Below are 16,902 nucleotides of genomic sequence, written 5' to 3'. Positions count from 1 at the left end.
AATATGTTCAGGTCACTTTCTTGTGTTCAATTAAACAAATATTTTAAGTTAGTTTAATTAACATAAAAAACACATTATTATAACAAGAGTTGCAGTGTTATGCTGAACACAAAATGTTTTGATTTATCAACATAAAACTGCAGCAGTTTACTTTGCTTTTTGACCAACCTATTATTTTCTTCTGAGCAGCATTTAGTAAAACTGTGTCTAAACAACATTTATTTTCAATATTCAGCTGCAGCATATTAGCAGACCTCCCAGCATGCATTGTGTGAAAGTTAAAACTCTTATGAGACCATTCTTTTTTTTATAGTTTGAAGAAAACATGTTGCTTGTTCTTGAAGATGAGTCATGGTTTGTTTTCACAGTAATGGAAACACTGAATGGAAACACTGTGAACTATGATGAAGGTTAGTATTTAATTCAGTCTCCACCACCTTACCATTAAAATTTTGTCTTTGTGTCAGTGCTGGAACAAAGTGTCTCCAACAGGAGAAGCTGCAGCTGTGAGTTCTTTGTGTGAAATGAAGAAGAAGTGACGCTTCAAACTGACAAAATGCAAAAGGAAATTTGTTTGTCGGTGTGACTAAACAGTTGTTGGTTCAACTTAATATCTTAAAGGGATAGCTCACGAAAAAGTCAGTTATCTACTCACCCTCATGCTGATTGAACGTCAGGTTGAGTTTTTTAGTCCACAAAACACTGCTGGAGATTCACAGGAAAACAGTTTTGCAGAATCTCCAAAACAATGGAAGTGAATGGTGACCAAAAAACATAAAATGCCTCCATACTGTTTGTCTGGCATAATCCAAGTCTCCTAAAGTCCTGACATGCTGTTTGCACACCGTCACAACACACACACACAGTTCAGACAGTGTGCATGTGTACATGAACGTGGATCCAAGGTAAGGATCTACAGTGAAGATTCAGGCTAAAAATATAGTGTAAATAACATTTTTTTAGTCAGCTTGTCATGTTGGGGCTTTAAGAGACTTTAATTACACCAGACGAGCAGTATGGAGGCATTTCATGTTTCATGTTGTTTGAAAACTGGTCACCATTTACTTCCATTGTTTGGGAGATTCTGCATTTCTGTTTTCCTGCAGCATTTTGTGGACAAAAAAAAAAAATTAAACCTGACCTTCAATTGGCATGAAGGTGCTAACTGAATTTTCATTTTTGGGTGAACTGTCCCTTTAAGTTTATTGAACATGTTTTCTCATGTTCAGGTAACTTAACTCAATTGATTTTACAAAACTCAAATAAAACTTTAAACTAATTAACTCACATTTTAAGTTGAACCAGCACAAAATTATTTGCACTGCACATCAAAGGTTTTGTGTGCAAGCGGTTTTCAATAAACTTTTAAGCTGAGTGAGCAAACTGGCATTTAGACTGAATATGACTAATTTTAGCATGTAGGACAGCCTGTATAGCACTGCATCATGTTTTATCAATCATGTATTCTTGCACATTGGGCCACTGTAGTTGGCACTCATGTTTTGTCTGCAATAGAGACATCAAACAGGGCACTTCTGTTGCATTTTATTTTTGAACACCTGGGGCTGCAGCCCCAAGGCATTTGCCTGATTTGCCCTATTGGTAAATGAGCTTCGCTGTCAATGTTTTTCATTTCCCACATTATCCACTCCTGGCAGCCAAAATGCATTTGGCAAAACAAATTGTCAGTATATAAATGTGTTTTGTCTGAGAGTTGCATATGGTCCCTTGGGTTACAATTTAGACTGCAGTGTCTTCTTGATGAATCATTTGGTAATAAGGTGACCTTTGAAGCTGCATTCTTTTTTATTTCAAAGGCAAATCAAATCAACACAGACTTTATACAAATTGTAAAACCAAGGTTAATTATAAGTTATTTCTCTGTTTAATGGCCTTGCTGGTGTGATGTTTTAAAGGGATAGTTCACCCACAAATAAAAATTCAGTTATTATCTACTCACCGTCATGCTGACTGAAGGTCAGGTTTAGTTTCTTGAGTTCACAAAACACTGCTGGAGTTTCACAGGAAAACAGTGTTGTAGAATCTCCCAAACAATGGAAGTGAATGGTGACCAGTTTTCAAACAGAAAAACAACAGAAAAAAAAAAAAAATCAAAAGCCTCCATACAGCTCATCTGGTGTAATTCAGGTCTCCTAAAGCCTCGACATGCCAAGTTGACCAAAAAATGTTATTTGCACCATGTTTTTATCCTGAATCTTCACTGTCAGGACTTTAGAAGACTTGGATCATGCCGGACGAGCAACATGGAGGCATTTTATGTTTTTTTTTCCTCAGTTGTTTTTTCACATTTGAAAACTGGTCACCATTCACGTCCAGTGTTTGAGAGATTCTGCAACACTGATTTCCTGTGAAACTCCAGCAGTGTTTTGTGGACTAAATAAATAAACCCGATGATGAGAAAGCTAGTACATGAAACTGATAAGACTGTTTTCTCAGACTACCTTTTGAATGTCAAGAATGAACTTATCAACCTCCCAGTGTATTTATCCTTCATTCCAGACCAATCAGAACTAGAAACTAGAAAAAATACAATGGAAGGCCACTCAAAGTTAGAGTTCTTACTTGTGAACTCGGGGGGGAAATCCATCTACATGTCACACAACAATGGCAGCACCTACTGAACCCAAAAATAACACAGATTATCATATAATAAAACCTCTTCTGCATATAAATTGATGTCTTAATATGTTGCCAATATTATTAATTGCCTTCAAATGGCGTCAGTTACTTCATGCATCATTTTTCCTCCTCTGCGTTGTTTCTGCAAGGAGGGTGCACTTCTCAGGGCTCACTTGTGTGTGCACTTTCCACAGAAACTCTTTAATTTGTGAGGGAAATTCTAACCTTCAGCGTTGTCTCGAATGCAGCACTAGTCCTGTGTCTGTTCCCTCTGTAGTTGCCAGTGTATCTCATTTGTGTGTCAAAACTCTCTGTGTTTCCCCTCTGAGTTTTTTGGGATATTGGATTTTCTGAACTGTTTTATTTTCATGTACTGTGGTCTTTGCTCACCTTTTTGGATTGATTTGCCTTTACCTCACTTACTCAGTAAGTTTTTGTTTCGGGTTTTTCATGAACTGCAGCAAATCATGTCATCAATCTGCATTTAGGGTTGTTGTCCTGTTTACTCTGCTACCTACCCAAAATACACAGTGTTCCGTAATCTTTTGATTGCAATAATACCATAATACTCTTGCCACTCTCTCTTTTCTGAGGTTGTTATTTCCTGATCCTTGAGAGAATGTAATACTGCATCTGACAACAGAAAAATCACAATCTGGATTTGAAGGACACATGATTTAGGGCTCTGTGCCAGCACCTTGCCTGCCTGATATCACTGATGCTTGGTAGATGGGTACCAGTGATGTTCTGCGAGGTTTTAATGACCTCCTGTCCTGGACCTCACACATCCCATGTTGCCAGTTTGAGATGTTTCCAGTCAGGATGCTTTCCATTGCTCATTTGTGGAAGTTAAGAAGAACATGGCACAAGGATTTTTCCTTCAGAAAGAGCAACTAAACCCCCAAACTACCTTTTTCAGCTGAAAACCAATGTGTCCGGATGTTTAGTAGTGTTGTTGATTGAGTCAGGTCCAAGCCTTGACATTTAAGTGCAGAGTATATGAATTCTACTGCCCTCTACTGGTTGAACCCTGCCTATCACCAGTTAATTTTGCTATTGGCTGATCTGGACACAGGTGACGTTGGGCGCCACACCTCCCCAAGTTTCTGCTGGAGTGTTAGCCTGTGAAACAGCCTCATTTTCAGACATACTGCTCCAGATTCAATATTCACAGGAGTTAAACTGTTTTTTTTTACTAACCCTTTATTTTTTTTTTAATTCAGGCAGTTTTGACAGCTGTAGAAGTTCTACCAGACTGTATTCTCTCTCTCGATTGATGATCTCATGATAAACGGCAGGGCTTCACCAATGCGGCTCAGTTAGTTTTAAGTTGAATTTACAAGTAGACAGGCAGATCTTGTGGCGTCTTCTTTAATATCCTACATCTACAACTTCACCAAGGCTGTATTTCTTAAGTTTCCTTAAGATTTGTCCATGACAGGTTTTCTGTGACTTTGATTCCCAGGAATTTAAAACCATTTACCCGCTCCACCTCAGCTCCTCTGATGTAGACAGGGGTTTGCGTCTTTGCTTCCTTTTATGAGAAATCAGCAATCAGCTCCTTGGTTTTGCAGATGTCAAGCAGTGGGTTGTTTTCTGTGCACTGCTCTGTCAGAGACTGTTTATTTCCCTCCTGATATGAAGTCTCATCGTTGTTTGGAATCCGGCCGATGACGCAGGCGTCATCTTCGAACTTCACGACAGCCTTCACAACAGGAGGAGGCTGAGCACACAGCCATGAGTGACTCCGGTGTTGAGCTCTGGAGTGTTCACCAATCTGAACTGTCTGGGGTCTGTTTGTGCCCATAGTGAACGTAATGCCCCTGAATAAAAGAAAATGTGATTGGGCTGCTGGAGCTGGAGTTCATAGTGTAAATTGCATGATGGTAGACTCATAGTTTGTCATTTTTGAAGTATTCATAGAATAGTACGTACATGAGCGTTGTGAAGGACAGGTCTATACATAGTTCTCTTCATGTCAGGGACTGCAGTTATGAACAGGAAGAGGCTGAGCACACACATAATTTGCATGACAACAAAATGTAAATGAAACTAAACTTCCTCAGCATCACTTCTTGCAACAGCATCCCTGTTTTTGGGGATAACTCTAGTTTGTTCACATAAAATCTTTTCATGCTGGAGTCTCATGAGATGCATGAATTTCAATGACCCACTCTGGAGGCTCATCTGCCAGCATCTGCTGAAAATACAGATGTAGGGACTCTGGGCGCAGATGTGGTTTGATGTGCTTTATCGCTGTTCAAAATGCAAACTCTCCGCTGCCTCAAAATACACACAGAAATCATGCTCAGCTGCTGCCTGCTCCTGTAAAGGAAAGGGAAAGTTAAACAGTATATTTCCGTGGTTCCCTGTCTTATACGGCCTCTAGCCACTTTTAATTGTTTTGTATCTACAGTGTGTCAGGATATGTTCCAGATTCATTTACCCTGACCTTGTGCGAAAGCAATAATATAATGCTTTCCATCAAAAAACAAAACAAAACTGATTTTCATGCAAGTCAGCTCCTCTAGGGAGTCATTTATTATCCTTCTGACTGCCTTCTGGTAGCATCGCCTTTGTTTGTTCAGTGAATCTTTATTTGGATATTTATATCTCTTGTGTCTGCTTTATGTGGACTGGAGATGCAGTGTATTAATGTTTTATTGTGCCTCCTTACCCTCCTCCTGGTGCCAGTATTTCTATATCAAACTGATCCAGATTTTGTAATCCCTTTTTTTGCCTATCCCAGATAAAAACTGATCGTGTAATTTTGTCCAGGTTATCAGATAGGATCATTCTGATCCAGATACCACAAGACCAAGATGACAGAATCTAGATTTGCAGTCTTTGGATGCACCTCTGTCCGCTGGTCAAAGTAACAATTAATTTCAGTTGCAGTTCAGTTACTCGGGGCTTCCACTGCAGTTCAGAACCTTGCATACTCTAAGTTCCATTTATATTGCACAATTATATATGAAAAATATTAGTTTTTCAGCGTTGTGTATTCAGTGGTGCTGTTACTGCAAACTGCAGTTAGAAACTTGGTCCAATTAGTTGAAAATTAGCCTGATCAGTAATCAATCAGTACTCAGTGCACACATTATTTATCAAATCAATCTACAGCAGTTAACATCAGTTACCTTGTGTTTCTGTAATGGCGACCAAATATTAAGAAATATACATATTACCAGTTTAAAATAAACAAAAGCTCCCTGCGTCCCCAGAGAAAAACTCCCTAGAAATATGACATATTAACAATTCCCTATGTGTCTGTGAATACACATAACCTGAGAAACTCATGATAAAGGCCATTATATGTTGGCAGTGTTTTTGTCAATTCGGCAACTGTATATACATACATCAGATATATCAGAAAGTAACTACCTGTTTTGCTGCTTCCTGTTTGGTGCTGGAGTATCTGCACCTATACCGACTCATAATATTACACGTTTCTTTTTATTGCAACATTAAGTCAAGAACTTAAAACAGTTCAGACTGAGTTTTATTGATCAGAAAGTGGCAATGCAAAAGCACGTTTGCTCCCCCAGGCCCACGAGCTGCTGTTCCTTTTGCTCCATTGCTCAGGCGCCTGTACAACAGCATGTTAATGAAGATGTACGTTCACCTGCAGCTCAGTAGGATTTACAGGACGGGAGCACTCAAAGTACAGCTGACGTTTGCCACAGTTGCCAGAGCCTGCGTCTGAATCTCAAGCAACTTCCCCCCGGAAGGTGCTGTGCAACCCCTAATTCAACAAGACTGTCCTCCCAGCAACAACAACAGCATCTGTCGGTAGCTCAAACACCCAATGATGGGCCATAATTACGTCTGTATTGGACAATCCTGCAGTTCAGTGCTGATGCAGGAAGTGCCTGATTGTCCTTGTGAGTTTTAGTAACAAAAACGTGCTCTGACTCAGTTGTGTAAGCGAACATCTGCTGCTTGTCATCACCAGGGCCCTCATTTCTAAAATGGACTGAGGATCAATTTTGATTATAAGTGAGTAGAAAACCACATATATTTATAAAACCTCACTTTGACGTGGAAATGATCTTATCGCTGAGCAAAGTCTAGACTTAAGTGACTGTCGGGGTTCTGTAATTTGGGAAGTAATGTCCCCAAAGCTGTGGTGATATGTGCATCAGCTTTTGAAGGACGTGATACAAATTACCAGTTAGAGCTGTGACATATTAATAGCGACACTCCAAAGCTATTTAATCAGCAGCATAAACCTGTGTTGTGTGGCTTCAATCTCCTCTACCATCACTGTTATCCTGTTTTCCAAACTGTTCGCTTTTCTCTTTTGATCCATGGCTGTTTTTTGGTGATTTAAGTCAAACTCAAACTCTTAAGTTTTGAAATAAACTTTTTTTTTGCCATCCTATATTGATTTAATAATCTAATTTCTTCTTGAGTTAAAGTGGAGTGTTTGAGTTTGAGAAACCCAAATAATTCTGTATTTTAAAAACCTGTTTGCCCAATTAATCATTATTTGGTGCTTGAAACTTAAATGGTTGGAATAAAATAATTAATTAACCCTTATTCACTTTCACTTTAATGTGTTTACTCAACGAGTTTTGAAATGCAAAAATGTTTTGTTCATCTTCCACCACTGCATGTCGATGTCATGGGTCAGAGGTTTGGATATAAGTTGGGCAATAGTAGGTTTAGCTTTCAGAAGCATGTGGTTGAGGTCTAATTTATGAATCTGAGTTATCACTGTCCTCCTCGTCATGACAGCGTAGGTGAGGAAGGTGTGGGTGGAAGCCAGCAATCCTCTGCAGCTCTGTTTCACTCTGCATTCCCCACAGACTCACAATATGCTCGCCGAGCCTCGCCGAGTGACTTTTTTTTTTTTTAGCAAACCAATCAAACCCCCGAAAGATTTGATCAGATACCTCTTGAAATGACACTGTCTGCTTATTCCATTTTGCTCTGACATATATCACTGCGCAGACGCTAAAGGTGCTCTGAATGTCAATGCAATGACAATCCCCGGCAACATATTGTGTCCTTTAGTTTGGAGAACTTGCAGCCGGTGGTCTGTGCCTGTCCCTCTTCCTGTTGATGAGTCCAATGGTCCCCAGCCTTTTTTCCTTGAGACCGCCACTATTGTATCGAAGAAAATCTGAGCTCCCCCAGCCCACACATGTGCACACACACAAAAATAAGTGAGAAATGAGAGCTTCACTGTCAAAAATTAACATCAGTTGCAATCATGTAAGAACCTTTATCTTTGGTAAATGTGTCTTTTCCACTATAAGCTTAACATTCTTTTTTTTAACAACCCAGCAGAGGCAGCTTATACACAATCCTCCTTAGTAAAATAATAATGATTCATTATCACAGAGCTTGAGAGGTAATGGAGGTGAGGACCAGGGGTGGAAATAACTAATTAAATACTCAAAAAATAATACTGAAATGACTGTAATTAAGTTGTTTTTTTGGGGGGGTACTTGTACTTTTAGGAGTAGATTTTCAAGGCTGTGCTTTTACATGCACCTAGGTATTCATTACACCATGTAATCTACTTAGTTACTTTTAAAAAATCATAGTTGAGTAATGAGTACAGCTTGAATCAATACCTAAACCTTTCATCTGCATTTTAGTAGCCAATAAGGTGATCTGATCGCAAACAGGCCGATGAAAACCAGAACATATGGATGAAAACACTGCTGCAGGCACAGGATGAATACAGATGATAATAATTATTCACTAATTAACTGCTGTTAGGAATTTGACCAATTGAAAATGTATTAATCAATATGTAATCAGTAGTCTGGAAAGTACTGTAATTACACCTCATTTGTCGAATAAGGACAATTAGAATGACAAAACAGAAAAAATGAAAATGAAAATAAGATGTGTTTGTATCTTTTAAATAATTGACGATTGATTGTTAGTATTTACAACTATAGATCAAGGAAAAAACTTTTTATCCCTAGTTTGGAGAGGTGAGTGTGAACACTGAGCAGAAGAGAAGGAGCCTTGTAGATTTAAGATTTGATTGAATTCTTCTGTTGATTATTTATTAAATGTCAATGATTAAAAAGTAAATAAGATTCTCAGTAGTTTTAACAAGAATACTTTGTACTTTTACTTAAGTGCTTCTGAGTAATGCGACAGTACTTGTACTTGAGTACAGATACTCAGTACTCTTTCCACCACTGGTTAGTCTACTGTTTCTGAGTGACGACAAAAAAGGGTTTAGTATGCAGACTTTTGTGTAAATTGTGATTTAGTTAACATGTGCAAAATGGGTGACAACCTCAGAGCACACAAAGCCTTTGGGGACCCCCTGTGATTTTTGCTGCCACCCTTGTTGGGGCCCGGACCCCAGACTGGGAGCCGATGGATTAGTATGAACACTTGGATGCTCTGAGTGCAGAATCAGTTAGGCTAACTTGACCCAGTTGATTTGATTGCTCACTTTAAGTGTCACTAAGGAGACATTACATCAAACAGAATGAAGAGCAGCTGGAAACAAGAATTTCCCCAGACCATCCTCCTCCTTCTGGCTACTTCTACTACAGCTGCCATTTGTTTTTGATTGACAGAGAAGTCCATTAAAGGGACAGTTCAGATTGTTTGAAGTGAGGTTGTGTGAGGTACTTATCCATAGTCAGGTTGTCTTGGATTTTTGGGGCCGAAACCAATATTAGGGAGTAAAAAAATGCACAAAGGCATTTTTTGCAATGATCTCTCAAATATGGTTGTCAAGCACTTGTGACAAAGATAATGAAGGCAGAATATTTTCAATTTTAACTTTATTTTCCAAAATGACAGCAGGGCAGTGAAACAGTATGATATTTTCTAATAATTATAAATAACTATAAATAAACTACAAACATAGAGCAAAATACATGTACATGTTAAATTTGAATAAAGAAATATGATCAAATATACACAAAATAATGGCTATAAAGCTGACAAATAAAACAGTATGTATTAAGTTTCGTCAATAAAAAAACATTTTCACATCTGCATATGTTGGAAAACTGAGCTACCAGGTCACCCCAGTCACTATTAGTTTAATTGTACACTATATTCACAGTATTTTCACTTCTTTATCTGGCTGTCAGACAGCCTTTTCTGATGGGAAAAAACAGTCAGTTTACTTCTCAGAACATGGGAGCTGCTGGTCTACAATTGCATCTATCTGTTAGTTTCATTGTACTAATGTGTGACTTCTGTAATTCTGAACTAACCATTTAAAACACCAAAGTCACACAACAACGCAAACTAACTGACAAGTCGAGGCAAGCGGTAGACCAGCAATTCCTGTGTTCTGAGAGGTAAAATTACTGTTTTTGCCACTGGAGTCTGGTTGAGTGAGAGGGAGTGATATTTGGCTCATTTAACTGTGGTTTATCATCAGAAAAGCCTGACAGCAAGATAAAGCGGTGAAAACATTTAAAATATAGCGTACACTTAAGCAGATATTGATTTATTTTAGGTGTCTAAAACCTGTCCACAGCAGTACATTGCTCAGCTTCCTACACCAGTACTCCTGCTGCTTTGAACTATCTGAACTATCCCTTTAATGTTTTGCTACATGCTTTTTTTTACACCAGTGCATTTTAGCAGTAAATGGTGTTACACTGGCCTTCAAAAAGGTCATTTGAATTCACCGTCTCCTTGCTGTCTGCAGGAATCGCATTTCATTCGGACGACTTGACTTCATTCGGTTTTGTCCCCAGCTCTGCGCCCCTCACATCAGATACGATCACAGCTCCGTCTGTGACATCAAAGTGTTGATTCTCTTCCGACCCCGAGCTTTAATGTGATCTGTTTCCTTCTTTATTACGTCAATACGCCTAAAGTCAATCCTGCAAGTTGACGGAGGGAGACTCAAGGTCAAGTTCAATCTACAAACACTTATGAAGTATTGATTTTCCAGTTTAATACAGCGAGAGCGTCTCCTCGTCTTCTGTCCTTTTTCTCAGCCTTCAGTCCTGCATATTTTAAAGCACAGAAAATAGCTCTCTCATTAATAGCGCCTCATTTGTTATGTTGTGTTTTTCTTGAGCTTCACCATCACGGAGCCGCGTTGGTCTCTACATTGAATCGCGTCATGCAGAGGCTATTAAACATTTTTTGAACATTTCCACCATCTAATGAACTATTTATTTGTTTTGCCTCATTCACAGCTTAAACTTTGTGGGAGGGAAAATCTCTCCCAGCAGCTCTTCCCCTGCATGCAGGGTCCTATTTATTCTCTTTATTCCATACAAAGGTTTTCACAGTCGGCATAAAGCCACGGGACCCAGCTGAAACTCGCTCAATCTAGCAACAGTGAGAGGAGCCGTTTCCAAGTCGAGCTGCTTATGAAGATAACAATGATGGAGTCTTTAAGGCAAACAAGTTCTGAGTGACTCGCCCTGCAGCTTTGAAGTGCTGCCTTTTCCCTCAGCGAGATAAGCTCAGTCACTGCCATGAGTGTACAGGATGAGAGAGGGAGGGTGGGGTGGAGGGTGGAAGGTCTGCACGCAGCTGAAGACCTTCTATCTGCATGCTGCTGGGCTTGTAGACTCAGATAACTCCTTTAATCCTATCTGTGTGTGACCTCTTCATTTTTCCCTTTATCTTTCCCCCGTGACCCGTCTGTCCGTCTGTCCGTCCAGCCGGCAGTGGCGTACAGAGGCGTGGGCCCACCGGGCGCTCAGGTGTCTCTGGAGCAGCAGGCCTACATGCTGCTGACGGAGCCCGAGAGGCAGACAATGGCCTACTACCTGCAGGAGTACCAGGAGGGACACATCGGGGTGGAGCCGCTGGCCATGGCTCTGTTCGAGCTCTTCAACACACACGCAAAGGTACGGCAGCCTGCAGGGGGAGCCGCACAGTCGTGGGGTCAAAAAGACACATAAATGGTTGGAGCTTCTGAAATAATGTCCAGAAGTTTGAAAGAGTGACTATACACCCTGATAATTTGGATAGCTGTCATAAGTGAATTTATTAATGGTCAACATTTTTATATTTTACAGATTAGTTACAAACACAGTGTTCTCAGTCACAACTATGACGCTGTAGGTACCCCTCTAGCATCGGTTTTTTGAACAAGCAGTGCCCCAAAGACTTTCAAAATAAAGGCTTAAAACTTCTAGAGTAGATCTAGGAAAAGCTCATGGTTGGGGTTAAAATAAGTAAGTTACTTACATAAATTCACACATGTATAAGCACATAACACATGTATAATGTGTGTCAATCACATAAATACAGTACATAACATATGTCAATAACATATATAAGTGCATAACGTATGTCAGTAACTTATGTAAGTACATAACTTATATCAATATCATATACAGTATAGGTACATAATGTATGTCAATAACTTATAGATACATATATATATATAACCTATATGCATGACATATGTATATAACATACATAAGTGCGTAATATATACCAATAACATATATAAGTACATAATGTATGTATTGGTTTCATGCAGGACATGAACCCTGGTCTCTTGAGTGAAGGTCCTGTGTTGGTTTACCTATGTAAGTTAATGTGAATGTAACGTATGTAAGTTACCTATACATGCACGTAACATAACATCATTTAAGCAAACTGGTTTTACTTACTACGTAAGTTCACAAACCTAAGTTATGTACATAAGTATATGACGTATGTAAGCTATGTATGTAAGTATGTAATATAACATTACTTGTGTAAGGTCATGTATGTAACATTGGAAAAAGAAGTCCGCATTGACTATTGGTACATGAACCCTGGTCTCCTGGTTATAGTCCCAGTGTTGTTTTACTTATGTAAACACAAACATAAACATAAGTTAACATACACAATGTAATGTGCATAAGTTACATAGATAATTATGTAGCATTTGTGAGTTCTGCATGTAAGTACGTAACAACATTACTTACATAGATTGTTACATCTTTAAAAAGAAGACAATGTGGATGTTTGGTTTCACACAGGACAGGAACCCCAGTCTCCTGGGTAAAAGTCCTGTTTGACTGACCTGTCCATCCGCCCCACCTCCTCCATACACTCTACATCACCTGACTTCAATGACATGTAATCCTACAGAGGTGTCTGCAGAAACAACGCAACAGTGTCATAGTTTGAAGTCTAGGATCAATGACCAAGCTGCTGTTGTGGGTGAGAACAGGCTCTTATAAGCCATTATAATTGTGATTAAAATATTTAATTCAGTTTTTGATTAATTTTCATTTACACTTTCACATAGCAGAGAAAGAAAAAAATATTAGATCAATGCAAATTCAATATTCATGTACAGCATTTAAATTAAATGATATGGGTCCAAAACAAATCACCTTGGAGCCTCCATATTAATAATATGACAGAGATGAAAGAGATGGTACTGCAGCAGTGGTGGGCAATTATTTTTCATTCATATTGATCAGGCTGCTGTGAGCCAGACACAAATGTAATGTAAGGTCCTAATAATGGTGTTCTATATAGGGCACACCGACACATAGATGTCTATGAGGTAATAGCTGGCTAACACAATAATGCACCTCTACTGTTGGTCACCATTTCTGAATGAACATGTGATGAATTGTGAGATAATTATTTTTGTCAGCAGCATCCAAAACATCAGGTGTTCCAGTTTGCAATGAATGATGCAGAAAGGTTGCAGTGATACTAACAGCAACAGTAGAAGAACAACAATTTAAACAACAGCACAACAGCAACAGAGTGAATAAAATTATAGTTTAATATAAAAGATACAGATCATTGTCTTTACCAGTGAACTGACCTCTTTCAGAATAAAGGCCCAATTACAGTTTAAGTAAAGATAAGTAAGTAAAGTAGGTAAGAAAAATGATATTGACTTTGACCTTGTGAGCCACATGGAAAAGTTTAGTGCACTGGTTCCCAACCTGGGGTCCGGGACCACCTTAGGGGGGTCCCCAAGACATTGTCTGCTCTGAGGTCCTCAAAATCAAATTTGCACATTAACTAAAATCACAATGTCAGGGTTCGTACACCTTTTCAAAAATCAAATTCAGGCTCTTTTCAAGATTTTAATCATTTATTGGCAAGTAATGATTAATCATTAACTTCCCATAGAATTTGGCTCAGCAAATATCTGACTTATTTCTTTGTCTAAAATTTAACTAATTAATTCAGTCAGGCAGCAATTTATTGTGAAAGTAATCTGATTATCTAAATGCACTTATTTTGTCTCATTTATGAAGCAGGCTAAATGTCCTATGTTGTTTTCCTTATAAAAAGAAATAAAAACAATGAGATGGCCTATTAACTCAGCCTAAATGGATTTCTTAAGTTTTAATGTGTTTATACATTTTCAATAAAGCATCAAGATTATAGGGTGATGCAGAAATGGCAGTAAAAAGGTCAGGAATGTTCGTTTATGCACAAATTTATTGATAAGGCTTATTGTGACGTGGGTCGTGATGATTTTGGGTCCCCAAGAAAAAAAAAGTTTGGGAAAGTGGGAAGTGGGGCCCCATCTGGCCCCCGGGCCCACATTTTACCCACATCTGTATTACAGCTTAAAAATCCTCCCATGAACACCTTTAAACTTAGCCTCCATACATGGACAGGAGGAAGTGTCTGCCCTTAAGGTCATCCACACTCTCATTTGTGGAGCACTCGTGTTTCTCCAGCAGTAAAAACATTCTGGTAACATTTTCTATGAAGGTCATGTCTGTGATGCATTATGGGCATATTCATAAGTTATTACGATGCCTCTGTGAGGTTTTATAAAACTCTTTATAAATGTTGCATACTCATGAATTATGGAATTTTCTAACTAATGAGGTAGAAAGGGTAGAAAGGATTTTATTGTGGACGCTTACCAGACACACATTATTGTTCCAAGAAAATGGCTTTTATAAATGACTTCATATGTCTGGAGGGGATCTTTAAATGGCAAACAAATTTATCTTCTTTTCCTGTTGACATGTTTTTTTCAGTTGTTTTACTTACATTTAAGACCTAACATAACCTTGCTCTTAATTACACCGTGTGGGTGTTACAGGCCGAGGGTAGCAGGCAAGTGGGCAGGCAGGCAGATGAGGAGGGCACAGGGCAAAGACAGCTAACGTCAGGCGAGGATTTCAACATGGTGAATCACAACAGCACAAAAGCTGGAGAATACTAGAAACTAGACTGAGGTAGACAGTGGCAGAGGCAGTAGTTTACATGCACAAAATATTCAGATTTTTGCCCATATTAGGAAAAAAACAATATTTCTACAAAACTATTTGCAGGACTCAAAAAATGACTCCACTAATATTTCAATTTAAATGCAGCAGTGCATACTGTGACTAATATTATGATCAGGGTTGGGAGGGTTGTTTTAAAAATGGATTCTGATATAGTTACTTATTACAGAGTAACCTAATCCAAAGTATCACAATATTAAAGTAATGTATGCATTTCTTTTCAATTACCTCTAATGTTAGCGGCATGTCTGTTAGCTAACATTAACGTCTGGTCTTACTTGGAAATGTTTCTTTACATTAGATGTTGAGACCAAATAATGGTGAAATCTTTCAAGAAGAAGAAGAAATGAATCGGCAACTGTCAGGTTAGCTGCTTTCACCGAGACCAGAGTTGAGACTCGCACGTATCGTTCTTTATTTTAAAATCCTGCTAATAATCCCCATTTTAACCTCATATAACTGTAATCTGATTATGTTACGTTGTAACTTTTTTTGTATTATATAATCATGTTAGATGTAAGATGATACCCCTAAAACAATGTATGTCCCATCATTCTATATATTATACATCACATCTATTGACTAGTTGGTTTGTTTACAACTACAATTGCAAATTCCATTAAAAATCCAACTGAGACACATAGGGCCCAAATAAGATCCTAAATAAAGAGCGTTAATTGTGCATTCTGTGTGTACATTCTAACATACTGAACGTTTGGTTGGTGTGCGTTTTGTGGTTGATCTACTAAGAATAATTGTGTAAATGACAACAGGTGCAAACACTGTGGAGACAGCAGTATGTAGAGGAGGGTTTCAGGCATGGGGAGTTTGGACAGAAAGCAAAATGAAATTCAAGATGGTAAGATATAAGACGAAGAGCAAAAGAAAAATTGGCTTATAGTAAAACTTGAGCTATCTTGAATAAATAAATAAATAAATAAATGAACTACTACTACTAATAATAATGATAATGATAATACATCCATCATGCAGGAGGTGTGAGCTGTGTCCTCTGTGGTGCACACCAGGCAGCTGGTCAGCCTGTATCTGGTCTGACAAGACAGATTGAAGACGGTGTACAAGTCTCTCTGTCCAAGAGAGAGAGAGAGAAAAGAAAGAGGGAGAAGAGGTGCACGCTGTTGGAGAGAAGTGCAGTGGAGCAGAGGAGCATGCTGGGAGCAGAAACACACAACCTGCCAAAAAAAAACCCCAGTTCAAAATGTGATGTTGGTGAAAAGAAGGAAACATGAAGACAGAATAAATGTAATTTTCTTGAGGCCACAGTGGCTGTGAATGTTCAGTTTTGTTTGGCTGCAAATAGGCTGCAATAAATGTAAGTTTAATCATAGTGTTCTATCTGCATTAAGAATTACTGAATGAAAATAAAAAATAAATGCACCCCAGGAGCAGCTCATGAGAAATGACTTTAAATCAGAGGGTCTCCTCTTCATCACAGCAGCCATCTTTGCGCACCACTGGGCCGATTAGCACCACCTTAAAGTATTAAATACAGATGCAGTCACAGTCACCATGAATTATTTTCAGGTTTGGTAAATCACAGTGTGTGTGCACTAAATGAACCTATTTGCATTTTCTCCTCCCAGTATTTTGCACACTAGGATAGAAACGCTCCATCCTGCATATTCATCAAGGCAAACGTACTGGACAGTGTGTGTTGTCTTGCACATTTGAAAGCCTCAGTGCACACTGATAGATCATTTTGCACATTTGTTTGCGGGTGATATCAAGTTAACACACGTTTTTATACACACAAACCTTCAGTAAGTCAGGCCTGTATGTGTTGTATACATGTAAGAAGAATTCTACTAAAACCTGAATAATATGTGTGTATCCCAAGTCTTAATACTACATTTTGAACAGGGCCTAATTAGGAAGAGAATGTGGTGTTTACAGGTTTTGTATCAAATTTGGAATATTCTGAATAATAATGGAAAATCAGTGTGAATGTAAATGGCACTGATTCAGCAGTGAGTGGGAGAAGAGCCGGGGTTGATGTGCAGGGGAGGTGATGAGCTGATGGACTGCAGGTGTGTAGGCTGAGAGAGGTGACGAGCTGATT

At 38.7% G+C, this 16,902-nt stretch overlaps 1 protein-coding gene across 1 annotated transcript in view; it reads left to right on the top strand.

Moving 5' to 3' along the window:
• The window catches only part of LOC146320846 (whirlin-like), a 176,023-nt gene that overhangs the window by 127,422 nt on the left and 31,699 nt on the right, over positions 1–16,902 (top strand). The window contains exon 6 of the mRNA XM_084729256.1: positions 11,265–11,453. Coding sequence (XP_084585382.1) covers positions 11,265–11,453 — 189 coding nt within the window. The remainder of the gene's footprint in view (positions 1–11,264; positions 11,454–16,902) is intronic.

The sequence above is a fragment of the Lutjanus erythropterus genome, chromosome 10 (assembly GCF_056507025.1).
Source record: "Lutjanus erythropterus isolate fLutEry1 chromosome 10, fLutEry1.hap2, whole genome shotgun sequence".
In the NCBI taxonomy this organism is placed as follows: Eukaryota; Metazoa; Chordata; class Actinopteri; order Lutjaniformes; family Lutjanidae; genus Lutjanus; species Lutjanus erythropterus.
This window is presented reverse-complemented; position numbering and strand designations above follow the sequence as displayed.